At 37.5% G+C, this 19527-nt stretch overlaps 1 protein-coding gene across 3 annotated transcripts in view; it reads right to left on the bottom strand.

Moving 5' to 3' along the window:
- Window positions 1–3222: 3222 nt before the first annotated feature.
- TM2D1 (TM2 domain containing 1) overlaps window positions 3223–19527 on the bottom strand; it is a 42311-nt gene continuing 26006 nt past the window's right edge. For 2 of the 3 annotated variants that reach the window (XR_013520138.1, XM_054236328.2), the window contains 3 exons: window positions 15901–15974; window positions 5850–5979; window positions 3223–3532 (listed from right to left, as the gene is read on the bottom strand). Coding sequence is in view for 2 of the 3 variants with exons in the window: in XM_054236328.2 (XP_054092303.1) it covers window positions 5869–5979; window positions 15901–15974 (185 nt within the window). In the remaining variant the exon portion in view is untranslated. Of the gene's footprint in view, window positions 3533–5849; window positions 5980–12955; window positions 13181–15900; window positions 15975–19527 lie in introns of those variants that run through there. The other variant, XM_054236329.2, reaches the window with a different exon arrangement.

Genomic DNA, 19527 nt, shown 5'->3' on the forward strand with positions numbered 1-19527 from the left:
CACAGAATTAGTCAAATTTTGAGGTTTTTCTAAAAATCAAAGATAGGATCTTGAGCCTTCATAATCATACCCTCTTGAATACAAAATTAGCTCACATGATAAAAGTTCCAAGCACCACACTTTCTAGAGCATTCTGGTAAAACAACATTTTTCTTTGGCATATGCAGCCCAAATAGCTCTAACCTTAATCATTTTTCAAGTTTTAATCGCCACATGCTTGGCATATTCTGATAACACTGACAGGTTAAAAGCAACACTCTGTTGTATGCATAGTGATTGCTTGCAATTAACCATAATTTAGGCTGAAAGTAGACTGATCAGCTGCCTCACAGCAACATTTTAAAACTTATTAAATATCTTCAGCGAACTTTACATGAAAAAGCAACAAAAACAAAATCTGTAACATTTTGGCTTTTTCTTACATAAAGAGAGTCTTAGTCTTTCTTACATAAGGATAGTCTTAGTCTTTTATCAAGACTAATTCTTGATAAAAAAGACATTTTTGGTCCATATTTCATTGAGTAAATGCAGATATGGATAAAGATAATGGAGATTAAAAAAAAAAACAGGTAAACAATGTCCAAATGAAGTGTCTTACCCTCCTTTTGTAAGACTTTTGAGCCAACTGGCATTTTATTCAAGAAATAACCATGCTGTAGCCCAGTGTGCAGAACCCCTTACAAATTCCACAGACCTCACCAGTACTTGATGACATTATACCGTTCTTTTAAAATGTGTTCAAGACACAATTATTATCTGCCATTTAATCTTTTAACATTACCTGGCACACATCACTACCTCTATATGAAGATGGAGGGATTAAGACTGTTATGTGCTCAGTCATAAAATAAGTGATGAGAAACAGAATGCAAACTCAGGACTCAGAAAAGTCTATACTTTTCTTATCATCCCATGCTGCTTGGATGCCAGCCCTCTAATATGGCATCCTACCTCTTCCTTTTAAATGTATATATCAGGTAGGGTGCGGTGGCTCATGCCTGTAAGTCCAACACTTTAGGAGGCCAAGGTGGGAGGACTGCTTCAGGCCAGGTGTCCAACACTTTAGGAGGTCAAGGTGGAAGGACTGCTTCAGGCCAGGGGTAGCCTGTGCAACATAGTGAGACCCTGTTGCTACTTTTACAAAAATTAATTGAAAAATAAAAATAGGCTGGGCACGGTGGCTCACACCTGTAATCTTAGCATTTTGGGAGGCCATGATGGGTAGATCACCTGAGGTCAGGAGTTCAAGACCAGCCTGGCCAACATGGTGAAATTCTGTCTCTACTAGAAATACAAAAATTAGCCGGGTGTGGTGGCAAGCGCCTGTAATCCCAGCTACTCGGGAGGCTGAGGCAGGAGAATCGTTTGAACCCAAAAGGTGGAGGTTGCAGTGAGCTGAGATTGCGCCACTGCACTCCAGCCTGGGCAACAAGAGTGAAACTCTGTTTCAAAAAAAAGATACCCCCAAATCAATATTTCTTTTATACTCTTAGCAGTTCCATGAACAAACACTGGCCATAGACATAACAGAATATTTGAAGTAAGAAATCTTTCTGGGTAAATAGGTACTTCTGGAAATTACACTAATCCTTTAGGCAAAGGTAGTATCATTTGTACATGACTGCTGCAAGGCACTAAATGTTTCTATAGGATTGAAAGAATCCTTTCCATTCTGCCTTAAAGGCTTAGGAGTAATAAGGAATGACTGAGCTAATCCGTCTCAATTTTGGTCACTCACCTAAAAGCAGGGTTAACATATAAAACATTTGATAGAGAGAGGGCTTAACATATAACTCATATTCATACATACTACTAACAAATTGTCGTAATAGTGCCTGGTGAAAGAGAAAAAGCTGATAAGTAGAATTTAAATGCATTCACATGGGTTTATTAACAAAATCTGTTAAAGAATTACATATTAGGCAAACTAGAAGTGTTCTTGTCATGTAAATTTAGGAAACTAAAGTGAAAATAAAGTCTAAAGGTCTAATAATGTATTGTGAAGGGACTTTGTTTCTATACTTCAACAACTCTTTTAAGAGTATAGCTTATTTGAATAAATACTTTTTAGCATCACCTGCTTTGAAACAGACTCACTGCCTGGCCAAGTTATTGACTGTAACTATTATGCGAGGATCAAGATGACTTTTCAAAATTTGACTGCAGGAACTCCTTTCTTTTTTTTTCTTTGAGACAGAGTCTCACTCTGTCGCCCAGGCTGGAGTGCAGTGGTGTGATGTTGGCTCACTGCAACCTCTGCCTCCCAGGTTCAAGTGATTCTTCTGCCTTAGCCTCCCAAGTAGGTTATTTCTTATATAGTTGAACTAACCTTTCGGTGGAAACATGAGTTAACATTCTGGGCTTAGATGATACTGAAGTAAACTATAAAGCACTGTCTACAACCTAAAGGAACTCAGGGACACTAGAAAATGGGTATCTATCTACCAACTAGTTTAACTGTGACCAAAAATAATCACAGTGAAAAAGTAAGTCCCAAGGGAATATAAGGTTCTAAAAGGCAGGAATTTGGGGGTTTTGTTCACTGCTGCATCCTCCCATATAGCTCAAGCCTCCCACTTGCCAGACAATCAAACTTGTTCAAACATCTCTTTGAACAAATCATGCCTGCTAATAAAGAAAAAGTGGGATAGTATTCTGAGGATATAACATTTCATGTATTTCCATCTTCATGAAAACCCCTCTAAACATGGCAAGGAAAATCTGTGCTAATATACAGGTGCTGCTTTTTTTCACACACTGCGGCATCACTTAAGGCAACTGTGCCAGCATCTGCCTGGTGGTGCTCACAGATGGAAGACATTAATCATCTGTTTGGTGCTCCCACCTTGTCCATCCAGCTTCAAATATAACTGCAGTGAGCTAAACGAGTCAGCATCTGGTCTTCCAAAAGCTAGTGTAGCACTCCCAAAGCAAAAAAAGGAAAAAGTTCACACTTCAGAGGCCTGAATCAATGCCAGAAGGGTATATGTTGCCTCAAGGTTTCACAGACTCCCCAGTGATCTTTAGCTCCCTGGATACCAAGGCAAAGACAGATCTGAAAGTTGCAGAAAAACAGGTGGGTTGTCATACATAAGACTGAACCCCAGGCAATATAAATGGTATTTGTTCACACCACGGATTAACTGCTTTGAAGGACCAAAATGGGTAAGACAGTTACATTCAACATTTAAGAAGATTTTCTCAATAACAAAGCACCAAAAATGTGAATAAGTTATACTTTTATTTTTCAGAAACAAAAATGACAAGTGGCAACTTGCCTTTGTAAAAGATTAAAGAGTATCAGGGTAATAAGCTATCTTTCATAGAGACAGAAGCCCAAGAAATACTATTACACAGCTCTCAAAGAAAGTTCTATTAAATAAATCTCAGAATAATACACTTTTAACTAAGTCAACAAAACAAAAACCACAAAAATCATACAGAACTCATAAAATGGCAGATGAAGGAAAAAGAGAAATCTTTAAATCCACATATTAGAAGTTCTCTATTAAAATCAATGAGGCTCAAAATCCTAAAACAGAAAAAAGCAGTATGTTAAAACACAATATTTTTTAAGAGTCCAGTGAGGTTATTACAGATGTACATGTTAACATTTCATTTACTTGCTCAATACATTTTTTTTCTCACTCTTGGAGCACTTCTGTATAATGCAGGGATTACATGAATGATAATGCAGATATTGGCTCTGAAATCCTAATTAAATGTTTACAGAATAGGCAACAAAGAATGAGATTACTCTTAAAATTACGTTTGCTTAACTTTTTTTTAGACGGAATGTCACTCTGTCACCCAGACTGGAGTGCAGTGGCATGATCTAGGCTCACCACAACCTCTGCCTCCCGGTTCAAGCAATTCTCCTGCCTCAGCCTCCTGAGTAGCTGGGACTACAGGTGTATGCCACAATGCCCAGCTAATTTTTGTATTTTTTAGTAGAAATGGGATTTCACCATATTGGACAAGGATGGTCTTGAACTCTTGCCCTCATGATCCGCCCACCTCAGGCCTCCCAAAGTACTGGTATTACAAGTGTGAGCCACAGCACCAGGTATTTGTTTAATTTTTACCTGCTATGGCTTAGAAACAATCTACTTTTGAAAGAGACACAATTTACAGTATGAATAATAAAAGTTACATGAAACTACACAACCTGTCTCATAAAATAGAAGAAACCATTTCCAAAATGAAAATGCCTAATACAAAACGATACAGTCGCCAGGAACTAGGGTAGGATGGAAGGAAGCTAACAGCCATGTAATAGAATAAACGGAAGACCTAGATTCTAGTTTCAGTTTTGCACTACTTAGTTGTGTCTTAGTCTCAACTTCCTTAGCTCTCAATTTTTTTCCTGGTAAGAAGAGGCAGATGGATTTCTAAGCTTTATTCCAACTTTAAGGCTCAATGACTTATAGTTTATAAGATTTGAAAACTTTTTGGACAATCAGTTGAGTAAATTCCTTACATCTTGAGAGTGTGTCATTGTTCAATAACTAAAAGGTATATGCATAATTTTACTGTTAGAAAAGAAAAAAAATCCAACTAAAGGGCAAAAGTATACTTTGTATCCTATTTCTACTATACAAGATAGAAAACACATGTCTATTCTCTTGCTGGCCTCTAGAAGCAGTCTTTGAGATAGAGTTGACTGCAAACCCTAGTACTAGGATAATGGTTAAGACATCTACCCCGTCTTTCTCTCCGCCCGTCTGTGTCTATGAAAGCTGCTAGACAGTTCAAAGTGAACTACTACTTAAGAACTACCCTTCACCCTACATGATACATAGGATTTCTCTATTACAGAGAATGATTATACCAGGAAATGGTTTTCCTGATATTCTACCAAAATCCTTTCTGGGAAAAACTTTGCATTATTGGAAGATTATCAGAATAGACTAATGTATGGTAATTGAGATAAGAAACCTTGTAGTAGCAGAGTCCTAGAAAACCAGAAAGTTGAACCAGGAAGAATGGTATCTCTGACTTCAGCAGGTTTATCACTTGTTTAAAGCTGAGGCTGGTCAAAGCTTCGGGTTGGGTGCTTGTTTCAGAGTCAAACAAAGCGCAGTGGTTGATGCCTGTAATCCCAGCACTTTGGGAGGCCCAGGTGGGTGGATCACCTGAAGTCAAGAGTTTCCAACTAGCCTGACTAAAATGGAGAAACTCCCTCTCTTACTAAAAATACAAAAGTTAGCTCGGCATGGTGGTGCGTTCCTATAGTCCCAGCTACTGGGGAGGCTGAGGCACAAGAATCGCTTGAACCTGGGAGGCGGAAGTTGCAATAAGCTGTTATCAAGCCACTGCACTCCAGCCTGGACAACAGAGCAAGACTCTGTCTCAATCAATCAATCAATAAAATAAAGCTGAGGCCAACGAATAACTCTTATAGGCAGAGCCAAACTTTAGGTTAGAATAAGCACTTACAGGGAATTCAGGCTTTGGATCCTATCATTATCTATTTTCAGTTTTAGGTAAAAGATTATACTGATCCTTAAAGGGATGGGCAGCAGAAATATCTGCTATGCTGAACTATATACGGCACATGCTTTCATCATAACCACCATGTAAGAAATGCCTTTTTGCTTTGATGTCACTTTTTTCTTGTAAACTTTGTCCTTTAACCATATATACTGCAAAGAGTCTGAAGTGCGAACCGCAGGAATCATGAGCGTGGACTAAAATCCTTTTTAAAGGACTGAAGATGTTTCAGGCATAGGGTGACATGAGAGGTCTATATGGTCTCTTAAAATTTTCTATGGTACTAAAATTCTCATAATTTTATATGAATAATATACTATAAGATTAGATACTATATATATGTATATATTACTTACTGTTTATTTTTTAAAATATTTATGGATATAATTGTGTTTTTCTAAATGTTTCATTAGTAATACTCAGTCTTGTAAGTCTGGTTCCATAATAATCTATAATGTAACTACTTCCATCTGAAGGTCCCACAATCTAGAAGAGACAAAATTTCAAAATTATTCATTTTATAAAAGATATTTCACAAAACTTTGAGTTTACTTTTCTCATTTGTTAATAAAAGTATTTCAGAAGCAAAACCTAAGCAAAACCAGGTAATTTAGTGACTCCTGTAGCTGAAAAGAATACTGGGATAGCTCAAAGGATCAAAAGGAAAGCTGCAGGAACCAAGGATTGAATTCTGTGCTCCCTGAGGCCTTTGCTTCCCTGCCTCTTTGGTTAGCTCTGCTTGTCTTCATTCTGCAGAGCAGCACACTCAACTAATTGCCAACAGCTCGAGAGTCACATATTCCCAGCTCAGCAGCTCCTAATAGAAAAAAAGTAAAATTTTCTTCCCCAACGTTTATATACCAATTCCAGGGAAAGACTTTTATCGATCTGCTTGGTTTTGATGCCTACTGTGGACAAACTACTATATCCAAAGGAATAGATTTAATATGATTAGCCAGGCCAGACTGCCTGTGAGAGATGAGGTAGTATCATTGACAGTCCTGCCAGAACCACCTGGAATGGAAAAGAAGAGGTAGAAAAGACAACACACGTTCACCACAACCATCTTGTCTACTTAATCGCATATGTGACAATCTAGTTAACATAATCTCTATAAATTATCCTCTAAGGTAGCAGTCTTCAAACTACAGCCTTAAAGGTGGACAAAAATTTACCAAGGTGTATGCGGGCCCAGAAGAGAAATCAATCTTGAGACATTAATTCCCCAAATACTCTCTGTAAAACAAATCTGCCTGGTACCATGCTACAGTGGAAGCATCCCATCAGTTTCCGTTCCCACTGCCCCTCACTGTCATTTCACCCACTTTTTAACAGTAAAGCATACCTACCATCCAGGATACCCTGAGTCTTATGATGACATATTACCCTGAGGTGTGAAAGCTTCTGAAGTGCCAAACAAAGAGATAACTCAAAATACTGGATTTAGGGAAATCTCTTTCACTCAAAGGTCCATTCTGCCACATCTGTTTCAAAAATGCATTTCCAGTAACATTTTACATCTTTTTACTTAAAAATAATTTGCTGAATTTGCAACGTTTATGCTGTTTTGATCAACTGTGTATCATTACGACAACCCAATCAAAAAAATCACAGAAAAATGTTAAATATTTTAATTTTAATGAATAAGATGATTAGTAGGAAGTTTTCTTTCTTTCTTTTATTTATTTATTTTTTAGATAGGGTCTCACTCTGTCACCCAGGTTGGGGTGCAGTGGCATGATCTTGGCTCACTACAACCTCTACCTCCTGGGCTCTAGCAATCCTCCCACTTCAGCCATCTAAATACCTGTGACCACAGGCGTGAGACATCACACCTGGCTAATTTTGTTTTTGTATTTTTTTTTTGTAGAGACAGGATTTCACTACGTTGAACAGGCTGGTCTCATACTCCTAGTACTAGGATGATGGTTAAGATTATCAAGTGATCTTCCTCCCTCGACCTCCCAAAGTGCTGGGATTACAGGTGTGAGCCAATGGGCCTAGCCTAGTAGGAAGTTTTTAAACATAAACATATAAAAAGTAACAAAAACAAAATATATATATATGCACACACACATATATATATATATACACACACACACACACACACACATATATATATATATACACACACACACATATATATATATAACAGGATAAAAATCTGTAGAGGAATAAAAATAAAAATTCAAGAAGGAAGCAATTTAAAAATTATAATGGTTAGTGAAGAGTTCATGCATGTCTTTTTAAAGTGGGTGATATTTAAAATCCTATGATATTTATATTCTGTTGAACACATTTCAAAATTGATGTAACACTTTTATTTAAATATGTAAATATTTGCAAACTAGAAGTTACATCCTTTGCAACTATTTAAACTTATGATAGAAAACTTAAATGTCAATTTAAAAATATGTGGAGGGTATGGACTTTGTTTTTGAAATTGAAGGACACTGCTATAAAGCACTCTTCATTTTAAAAATGAATTTGATCTTAAAACTAGTCAACAAATATTTAATTCCTATGATATTCCAGGTTCTATGCTAGATATTTTACACCAACAGTGAATCAAATACCATCTCTGCCAAGAGGGAACTTATTCTAGTGAACTACACATGTTAATATTCAAATAATGCTTACAAAGCATATATGTGCCATACATGTCAAGTGCTGTTATGCATACGTACTTTCTAAAGATTAAACTGATTTGGCTTGACACTTATGAATTTACATAAAAATTAACTGTAATCCCAGCACTTTGGGAGGCCAAGGCAAGAAGATTGCTCGAAGCCAGGAGTTTGAGACCAGTGTGTGCAAAAAAGCAATACTTTGCTTCTACAAAAAAAAAATGAAAACAAAAAATTAGCTAGGTGCTGTGGCATGTACCTGTAGTACTACTCGAGAGGCTGAGGTAGGAGAATTGCTTGAGCCCAGAGTTCAAGGCTACAGTGAACTATGATCACACCACTGTGTTCCAGCCTGGATGACAGACGACAACCCTATTTAAATAACCAAATTAAGTCAGTAAGGTAAAGTACTAGGCTGAAAGGAAAACTTGGAAGAGAAAGCTGTCTCTTTCTAAAACTAAATGTAGGATCAAATTTAATCCTTCCTGGATCTCAATTTTTCTTACTGATTATAATGAAGAATACAATAAGCTAATCTGTACAGTATTTTTAAAGTTTTAATGTATTCCATGACTCCAAGATTTAGATACAAACACCTCAGCTTAAGATACTACAAAGTAGGCCGGGCGCGGTGGCTCAAGCCTGTAATCCCAGCACTTTGGGAGGCCATGGCGGGTGGATCACAAGGTCAAGAGATCGAGACCAACCTGTTCAACATGGTGAAACCCCGTCTCTACTAAAGATACAAAAAATTAGCTGGGCGTGGTGGCGCGTGCCTGTAATCCCAGCTACTCGGGAGGCTGAGGGAGGAGAATTGCCTGAACCCAGGAGGCGGAGGTTGCGGTGAGCCGAGATTGCGCCATTGCACTCCAGCCTGGGTAACAAGAGCGAAACTCCATCTCAAAGAAAAAAAAAAAAAGATACTACAAAGTATCATCAACACACTTTTCTATGAACTATCTGATCACCGAAGAAACTGCTTTATTTACTTTAAAAAAAAAAAAATCAGCTGGCTGGGTGCAGTGGTTCATGCCTGTAATTCCAGCACTTTGGGAGGACAAGGGGGGGTGGATCACCTGAGGTTGGGAGTTCGAGACTAGCCTGACCAACATGGAGAAATCCATCTCTACTAAAAATGCAAGGCGTGGTGACGCATGCCTGTAATGCCAGCTACTCAGGAGGCTGAGGCAGGAAAATCCCTTGAACCCAGGAGGCAGAGGTTGCGGTGAGCCAAGATCGCACCACTGCACTCCAGTCTGGACAACAAGAGTGAAGCTCCATCTCAAAAAAAAAAAAGGAAAGAAAGAAAACTATCAGCTATAAAGATTTCCACTATTTAGATCCATATTCCTTTGCCAAATTTAAAAAAAACCTAAGGCAGGGTGCAGTCGCTCATGCCTGTAATCCTGGCACTCTGGGAGGCCAAGGCGGGAGGATCTCCTGAGGCCAGGAGTTTAAGACCAGTCTGGTTAACATGGCAAAACCCGCTCTCTAAAAAAATTAAAAATAAAAAAATTAGTTGGGCATGGTGGTGCACGCCCATAATCCCAGCTACTACTAGGGAGGCTAAGCCATGAGAATTGCTTGAACCCAGGAGGCAGAGGTTACAGTGAGCTGAGATTGTACCACTACACTCCAGCCTGGGTAACAGAGTGAGGCTCTATCTCAAAAAAATAAATAAATAAATAATAAAACCTATTTTAAGCACCCACATACACATATATAACAAATGTAATAAATGGGCCAATTCTAACATCTTACATTATTATTGTATTAATTATAAAATTATGCATCTTTTAAAATATCCCATACTGGATGGGATGTTGAGGCAGGAGGATTGTTTAAGCCCAGAAGTTTGAGGCTGCAATGAGCTACGATCATGCACTGCACTCCAGCCTGGGCAACAGAGCAAGACCCTGTCTATAAAAAAATAAAAGTAAAATATCCCAACACTGGGAAATTTTTTACTCAGAAAATATATCCATGTCCATTTGTTCACTGACAAGAGAGTGTGAAACCTAAAATTATGAGTTTATTTTTCTGCTAAGAAATATCCTGAAGCTGGCTGGGCACAGTGTCTTATGTCTGTAATCTCAGCACTTAGGGAGGCTGAGGCAGGAGAATAGCTTGAACCCAGGAAGCAGAGGTTGTGGTGAGCCGAGACTGTGACACAGCACTCCAGACTAGGTGACAGAGCAAGACTTCATCTCAAAAAAAATAGTCCTCTGTTTGTATATGTTGTTGCCCTACATCTAGCAAACTATCAAGTATATCACCTTTTCCAGCATTGGTAGTGGATTTATGGCAATTATGCTTTTAGTTCTTTTGATCAAAAAGGCATAGGATATGTCTTTGATCAAACAAACTGGCTCACACAGATGTGACTCCATAGCCTTGGCTATCTTTTGGTCTAAACTGAAAAGCTTAGGCTTTTAAAAATGTTTGTAAAATGCAAAGATTTAAACAAGATAAAAATCAAGAAAACTGTTGGTTGGGCCTACAGTCCCAGTGGAAATATTTTCTTATGATTATTTTTTTGAGACAGAGTCTCACTCTGTTGCTCAGGCTACAGTGTAGTACTACAATCACAGTTCACTCTACAGCCTTGATCTCTCAGGCTCAAGTGATCCTCCAACTTCAGCCTCCTGAGTAGCTGGAACTGCAGGCATACACCACCACACCTGGAAAATTTTTTTAAAAAATTTTTGTAGAGAAGGAGTTTCACTGTGTTGCCCAGGCTGGACTTGAACTCCTGGGCTCCAGTGATCCTTCCACCTACGCCTCCCAAAGTGTTGAGATTATAGGCACTCAGCTGGAAATATTTTGTTTCTGAAAATAGGTGGAATCTATTATCAGACTATTCTTGGAAAAGATCACAGGTTCCTTTAGGGCAAGGACCCCATGTTACTATACCTAAGTTGGTGCTCACTAAACCCATTTCCAATGATGGCCTAAAACCTATTATTAACACAGATAGTTTATCACATCAACTTTCATTTTTATTCATTAACTCTCAAACGAAACTATGAAATTCAGGAATTTAGTCCTAGTATGGTTTGACTGTTTGTGTCCCTACAGAATTCCTGTGTTGAAGTCTAACCCCAAATGTGTTGGTATTAAGAGGTAAGGCCTTTGGAAAGTTATTAAGTCATTAGAGCTCCACCATCCATTAATGGGATTAATGACTTCATGCCTTACACCATGTGGGCACATATAGAAGGCACCCTTTATGAAGCAGAGAGCCCTTACCAGACACTAGCACACTGATACTGGACTCTCCAGCCTCTAGAACTATAAGAAGTAATTTTCCATTTGTTTGGAAACAATCCAGTCTAGGCTGGATTATATACAGTGGCTAATGCCTATAATCCCAAGAGTTTGGGGGAGCTGAGGTGGGCTGATCATCTGAGGTCAGGAGTTCAAGACCAGCCTGGCCAACAAGGTGAAACCCCCTCTCTACTAAAAATACAAAAATTAGCCGGGTATGATGGTAGACGCCTGTAATCCTAGCTACTCAGGAAGCTGAGACATGAGAATCGCTTGAAGCCGAGAGACAGAGATTGCAGTGAGTGGAGATTGTGCCACTGCACTCCAGCCTGGGCAATAGAGTGAGACTCAGTCTAAAAAAAGCATGAAACAACAAAAAGAAATAATCCATCTAAAGTATTTTGTTATAGCCCCAAATGGACTAAAACAGGTCCTACAGGAAAATAATCACTTTTTTTTAAAACTACCATTTTCAGCATCTCATCTTGCTTGTACTTGGCACAAAGCCACAATTTGTATAAGGCATACTGCATTGAGTTCCAAATCAGCAAAAAATTTTGAGGGCATACTCTGTTTAACATGCTACTGGTACTACAGAAGATTAATAAAAGTCATTTTTCTTCAAAAAATTTATGTACGAAAAGTCAAATCTATTGTTTAAAACTTAAAAACTAATACAAAGCAGCATATAACCCAGTGTTAAGAGTGGCATATAATAAATATCAAAGTCATGAAACATACTTTACAAATCTGTTAAATGTATTTATAAAATCCATAAATGTTTCAGACTTTATGCTGCTTTTTCAACTTTCTGCTGCTTGTATGGTTATTAGTCCTTTAAGGAATTCCACTCTATAATATTAATAGGAAAGAAAATAAAAGCAATTTCTTCCATGATGAATAGAATTTTTAAAAAAATTGTGACAAAGAAAGAACCCAGCATACTTCCAATAACTTTCTATATTGTAACACTTATGTCCATTTCCTCCACATATCCTCGTCTTTCTGATTTGTGGCTGTTTGGCTCCACTTAACATAAGAGATTTTCTTTTCGTTTTGCAGAATATGTATCAGTGTTTTCAGTATAATTAAAAATGCCCAGGCCAGGCATGGTGGCTCACCTATAATCCCAGCACTTTGGGAGGCCGAGGAGGGTGGATCACCTGAGGTCAGGAGTCTGAGACCAGTCTGACCAACATGGTGAAACCCCATCTGTACTAAAAATACAAATTAGCTGGGTGTAGTGGTGCCCGCCTGTAATCCCACCTACTTGGGAGGGTGAGGTAGGAGAATTGCTCGAACCTAGGAGGCAGAGGTTGCAGTGAGTCAAGATAGCACCATTGCACTCCAGCTTGGGTGACAAGAGTGAAACTCCATCTCAAAAAAAGCCCAGATTGCATGAATGAGGAAAGAGATTTAAATGTAATCAAAACATTCTCATTTTTCTGGTAAGAAACTTGTACTGTCTAATCTATCCTTCATGATGTATATAAAAATATAAGGCGGCGGGGCGCAGTGCCTCACACCTTTAATCCCAGCACTTTAAGAGGCTAAGGCGGGCGGCTCACCTGAGGTTGGGAGTTCGAGACCAGCCTGACCAACATGGAGAAATCCCATCTCCACTAAAAATCCAAAATTAACTGGGCATGGTGGCATGGTGGTGCACATGCCTGTAATCCCAGCTACTTGGGAGGCTGAGGCAGAAGAATAACTTGAACCCGGGAGGCAGAGGTTGCGGTAAGCCAAGATTGTGCCATTACACTTCAGCCTGGGCAGTAAGAGCAAAACTCCACCTCAAAATAAATAAATAAATAAATAAATAAATAAATAAATAAATAAATAAATAAATGGCACAAAAGAATGAGTGTTTTAAAATTTTCAAAAATACCTTATCAACAACTATATATAGAGAAAAAAAAGAGAGCAGTTACACACAATAGTTACCCACAGCTGAAAGATGTTATGCTATACATGTATCACTGATTTCTATTTTCTTGACTGTATTCTATGTATTATTTCATACCATGCATCATCGTTCAAATTATTTGTATATCTTTAGGAACAAAAACAGAAACTTTCCAAGTTTAATAACAAATAGACAAACTCATAAAAGTATTTTCAGGAAATGTAGCAATATGTAAAACTTACTTTAGCAGTATGTGCATTATATTTGTAGTGTTTCTGTTCAAAGACAAACTATAACTAGACTCTTAGATTTTTGTTAAAAACAGTGTGAAACAAAGTACAGTTTGTTTCTATAGGTCTTGAATCCATGCTGGATACGTTTACGGAATCACAGTCCAACAGAAACACATTGCTACTCACTGGGAAATAATATTTAATGTCAAAAAAAAAAAAGAAAGTTAGATAGATAGATAATCAGTCATGGAGAGAATGGGGAAGAAAAGAAAAATAAACAAAAAGATGAGTCAGGGCCAGGCACAGTGGCTCATGCACGTAATCCCAGCACTTTGGGAGGCTGAGATGAGAGGATAACTTGAACCCAGGAATTCTCTAAAACTGATGTTGTCAACATCAAACGTTAAACATTAATGTTAAACGACATGAAGACTAAGGCTACACATCTTATCTGGCTATGTTTGAAATGGATTTATTATCATCTCAGTCAATTTGAAAGCAGTCTAAACTGATCATGCCTGTTAAAATGTCTTATTTAGGGAAATTTACTGCAAATAATTCACACACTCTAATTCTATACCTCAATAATTTCTTAACGTGATAGACTCCTAATCCCAGAAGATAATTTAAGTTAAATAACTAGAGGCCAGGTGCAGTAGCTCACGCCTATAATAACAGCACTTTGGAATCTGATGTGGGCAGATTGCTTGAGCTCAAGAGACCAGACCGGGCAACATGGCAAAACCTTGTCTCTTCAGAATATATAAAAAGTAGCCGGGTATGGTGGTGCACACCTGTAGTCCCAGCTACTTGGGAGGCTGAAGTGGGAGGATCGCTTATGCCCAGGAAGCAGAGGTTGCCAGTGATCTGAGATCACACCACTGCACTCCAGTCTGTGAAACAGAGTGAGACCCTGTCTCAAAAAAAAAAGTAACTGTTTATTGTAAAAAGTTCAGGTATAAATGAACCAGAAATTAGCTCTATAATTTGATATAAATAAAGCTACAGCAATAACATCACCAAAGAAAGAACCTAGCATGAAAATATTAACTAAATGGTTAGGTTTCAAAGACACTTTGAATTGTGGATATCTTAACTCAAAGAATCCCAATAATACATTAAATTCCTTGGATCCTCACTGAAAGTGAGAAACTCATTTCTAAGCATATGTGCACAAGTACCTTAGCCTCTTCATGCCTGCTTGCCTGTCCCACAGTCAGAGAAGGCAGGATATTTGGTTAGGCATATGTTTACAAGTACAGATAGAAAAATTCCAACTTTAAAACCAAATATTTTCCTTGTTTAATTCTGGTATCTTATTGGTCCATATGCTGCCTCCTCCTCACAGTATGGTATCCAAATCTCCTAGATTGTGACTTTCTTTTAAAGCATAATGGTAACATCAAGCAGACAGAATTGAAGAGTGGAAATATTATATGAGAAAGCAGAGCAAAACAGATGATGCTCTAAATGCATACTGATGCACTTGCTGAAGACATTAGGTGCTCCATAAATGCTTGCTGAAATGCTGTTTGTCAACACTTGTTGTGAAAAATTCATCTCTTTCTCTAATTTAAGAATCCTCATAAGTTAACCACAATCAGTTCTACATAATTTAATGGAAAACACCTGGTGGCATCTGGTGGCACTTTTAATAAGGATAGCATTTCACAAACTATGCCTGCCCCTAGCCCCACTGCAGCAGGAGAAAATGAGGCTAAGGAGAAAAGCAAGATGATTATCAGGAGAGCCCTAAATATGTATATCATTTGTTTATCCGTATCTGGTCTATATTCTCAGATTTTCTAAAGAATGCCCCATCCTTCTTTTTTCTTCATTTTAGCTTAAGCTAGCTGGATTTTAGTTTCTGTAATTTGCAAACAAATACTAGTATGGAGTGCCTGTTCAGTGCAAAAGAAAATAGTATCTCTGCCTCCACAATGTCCATATGTATAACAGAATCGTACCAATGTCCTTTTATGGTAATTGACAAGGTGACCATGATAATGAGGAAAAGAAACAAGTTTTAAAAATAACCACAATCCCTCTTAGAGACAATATAAATTAAAAAGATTTTGAGAAGTTATTCAGTAAAGAAATTTCTTTAACTCAGTCGAACTCACATTTATAAATCATATTTGAGCATGGAATCTTTTTAAATGAACTTCTTATGTCTTTGAGAACTAACTAGTAGAGCACAGTCTGAGAAATGCTAGTTGGACACATGACCAGGATTCCTTAGATCTAGCATATGAAGAAAAATGGTAACAACCATTCCTATCTGCTTCCTCATATACTAAAAATTTTAAATATAAAGGAGATCACAGAACTCAATTTTGAATGTAAAAGTAACATTCTAGATTGAGAAACTTACCTGCATTGAAATAAGAATGAAATCAATCAGGCTCCCAATTCCACAAAATCCAACAGTGCAAAACTTTAACAAACCTAGAAAAGAAGGTAAAGTCATTTATACGCTGGAAAGTCTTCTAAATATTAACAAACTGTTCCATTTTCCAATAAACCATTATATATATCACAAACTTTTTATATCAAGAACATAAAAGTTACAATTTAAAAAATCAAATCTTCACCTGAAAATGAGAAAAGTTTAAAGGAACCCTCTACATAGAAATGCCAAAAAATAATTTATTAATTCTCTTAAGAAATAAATATTAGTAACTGAAAAAAAAAACCTCAATATAATCTAACAAAATTTCTAAGAGAAAAGGCCTAAGGAAGTAATCTTTAAATCTCAACACACCAGAGTTACAAAACATCTTTTAGTCCTAAAATCCTTAATTACTTATTTAGACTTTATATGTTATATGACCCAAAATTTACTATACATTTGGAGAGTTCAAATATATAAATTGTCATGCCAAAAAAATATTCAGGAAAAAACACTGATCTTGTTCCAAAATTGCAAAATTTTATTACCAATCCAATTATCTTTAATTCATCCTATATATTTATTTTTCCTACATATCTCTTGTTTATTAGCTCTATAATCAAAATCAACAATTCTGTGCTGAGCACTATATACAGCTTTGTCCTTGGTCCCAACCCAAGAGCTAAGATGCTAAAACAGATGATAACAGAGTATCTAATATAGGACATCTACAACCGTATAACTCAAAAACATGATTGTAAGATGTAGATTGGGGGTGGGCTGGGGGTAGGCTGATTAATCTCTTATGACTTTAAACTTGAATTTCTTACAAGACATCTCCTATGAGATATAAAAATGGTATAAGACAAGACTCTTGGTGAAAATGTAGTTCCATATATCAACTACAAATAGATGCCAGCTAAAAATCCTAGGAGAGGATGAGATCGCCTCCCACAATCTGGGAATACACAAATAAGACTGAACTATGTAGAGACATTAGATGATTTTTTCCCCCCACGTATAGCAGAATAATGTTGTAAGTACAGAAATAATATATGGCAATAAATTAATAACTATTAAAATACAGAGATAATTAAAAATTTTGCTTTTAGTTTCCTCATTTATTACTTACCTAACATTTTATCTTTGATTACTATCTATCACACAGAAGCCCCATTAGGGCAGGGCCCTTTATCTGTTTTCTTTACTCCTGTATCCTTAGTGCCAACAACATTGCCTGGCATATGGTAAATGCTCAATATTTGCTAAATAAATTGATAAATCTTCTCATATTTCTGTTTCCCAAACACTCCCATCATTTCATCCATTACCCCTTAGTTTTTTTCATTAGCTGCATAGTACTATAGCAGCCCAAGGAAAATTGTCTGCTAACATTTTATCCACTCATGGCTCATGCCTATAATCACAGCACTTTGGGAGGCCAAGGCAGGTGGATCACCTGAGGTCAGGAGTTCGAGACCAGCCTGGCCAACCTGGTGAAACCCCGTCTCTACTAAAACTACAAAAATTAGCTAGGCATGGTGGTGGGTGCCTGTAACCCAGTTACTCCGGAGGGTGAGGCAGCAGAATTACTTGAACCCAGGAGGTGGAGGTTGCAGTAAGCCGAGATTGTACCACTGCATTCCAACCTGGGTGACAAATGGAGGCTTTGTCTCAAAAAAAAAAAAAAAGAGAGAGAGAGAGAGACAGAATATTAAGTATGATCCCTCTAGAGTTCTATTTTTAACTGCTAGTTCATGAAGAATAGGTAATCACATCAGGGCCTTTGCTTTTTTTGTGCCATTTTCCAAGGATGTTCTTCCTTTAGACCACTTCTTCAGAGAAGTCTTCCCTAACCCGCCTGTCCAAAGCAGCATGTCACCACATTCCCACCCCATAACCCCTTACGCCCGGCTAGTTTTTAAATTTTTTGTAGAGACAGGATCTCACTATGCTGCCCAGGCTGGTCTTGAACTCCTGGGACCAAGTGATTCTCCTGCCTTGGCCTCCCAAAATGCTTGGATTACAGGCTATCATACCTGACCTGAATTTCTTTTTTCTTTTTATTTGTTTTTCTCAGACCTCTCAGGGATGAGTAAAGTTTTTGATTATAACTGTAGTAGGCGAAACAGTGACAACAGTAGTAGCTGGACTAACATTTAGTAAATGTATCTTATCTCATTTAGTTCTGATTGCCATTCCTATCTTTGTTCATAAAGTATTTTTATATTTGAAAATTTAAAACAAGTTTAAGGTGGTGTTACTGGAAACCTCATTACTAAAATCATCTTTTGCCTTAAATTTGTAGAAACAGATGGACCACAGAATAGGTAACATTATACATGTGGAGTAAGATATGCTCTAAGTCACTATAATGATTAAACCTTCAAGTTTTTTTTAATAGTCAACTGGTAAGTCTAAATGTGTTACTCCAGGATTTTCCTTCTTTTCTTTCCATCCTTCTTTTCCTCTTTCTTTTTCTTTCTCCTTCTTTCTTCCTTCCCTTCCTTCTTTCCTTTGCAGGGGTCTCACTATTTCCAAGGGTCTCACTGTGTTGCCTAGGTTGATCTTGAACTTCTAGCCTCAAGTGATCCCCCTGCCTCCCAAAATGTTGAAATTATAGGTGTGAGTCACCAAACCCAGCCTCTTGATTTTTTAAAACAGCTTTATTGTGCTACAAATGACATACATTAAAACGACATACAATGACATATGACATACATTGTACATATTTAAAATGCACAATTTGATAAATTTGACACTTGTATAAAACCTGTGAATCAATCACTATAATAAAAAAAGACCATTTCTGTCACCCCCAAAAGTTTCCTCATGCCCCTTTGTAATTTGTTTATTGTCTCTCCTTGCCCCGTCTTTCCCCAGCAAGCACTTATCTGCTTTCTGTCACTATAAATTAGTTTGTCAGTTCCCTAAACTTTTAAATATCATCTCTGATCTGTTCTCTTAGTTTCCTTAAACGTATTACTTCAGGAGTAGGTAGTATTTACCAGAGTTCCAAATACAGATATTACTCCCTTATCTAATATTTTATCTCAGCAGAAACTTCTCATGTTCATTTTTGTGAAGCATCCTTAAGAATGGGTTCTGTAGCATAACATCTAGATTTTCTTGAATTTATCATCTTACTCTGTTATGGGTATTATTACATTACTTTGCCAATAAACATACTTCTATATCATCGTTTTAAATGGCTGCATAGTATTCTATTGTGTTACACACTGTCTCTTAATTTTTTGAGACAGTTCCTCCCTATTGAACATTTAGCTTATTTCTAGTTTTTCTGATATTTATATGACAAATATTTATCACTGTATTACTGTCTGTCAAGTTCTGTTCAGGATACCAACTTGCATACAGATAAGGCCTCTGCCTTTAAGAATGTGCATTCCAGGCCAAGCGCAGGTGGCTCACACCTGTAATCCTAACACTTTAGGAGCCCAAGGCAGGTGGATTACCTGAGGCTGGGAGTTTGAGACCAACCTGTCCAACATGGAGAAACCCTGTATCTACTAAAAATATAAAATTAGCCAGGTATGGTGGTGCATGCCTGTAATCCCAGCTACTCAGGAGGCTGAGGCAGGAGAATCA

Source organism: Callithrix jacchus, chromosome 7 (assembly GCF_049354715.1).
Source record: "Callithrix jacchus isolate 240 chromosome 7, calJac240_pri, whole genome shotgun sequence".
Taxonomy (NCBI): Eukaryota; Metazoa; Chordata; class Mammalia; order Primates; family Cebidae; genus Callithrix; species Callithrix jacchus.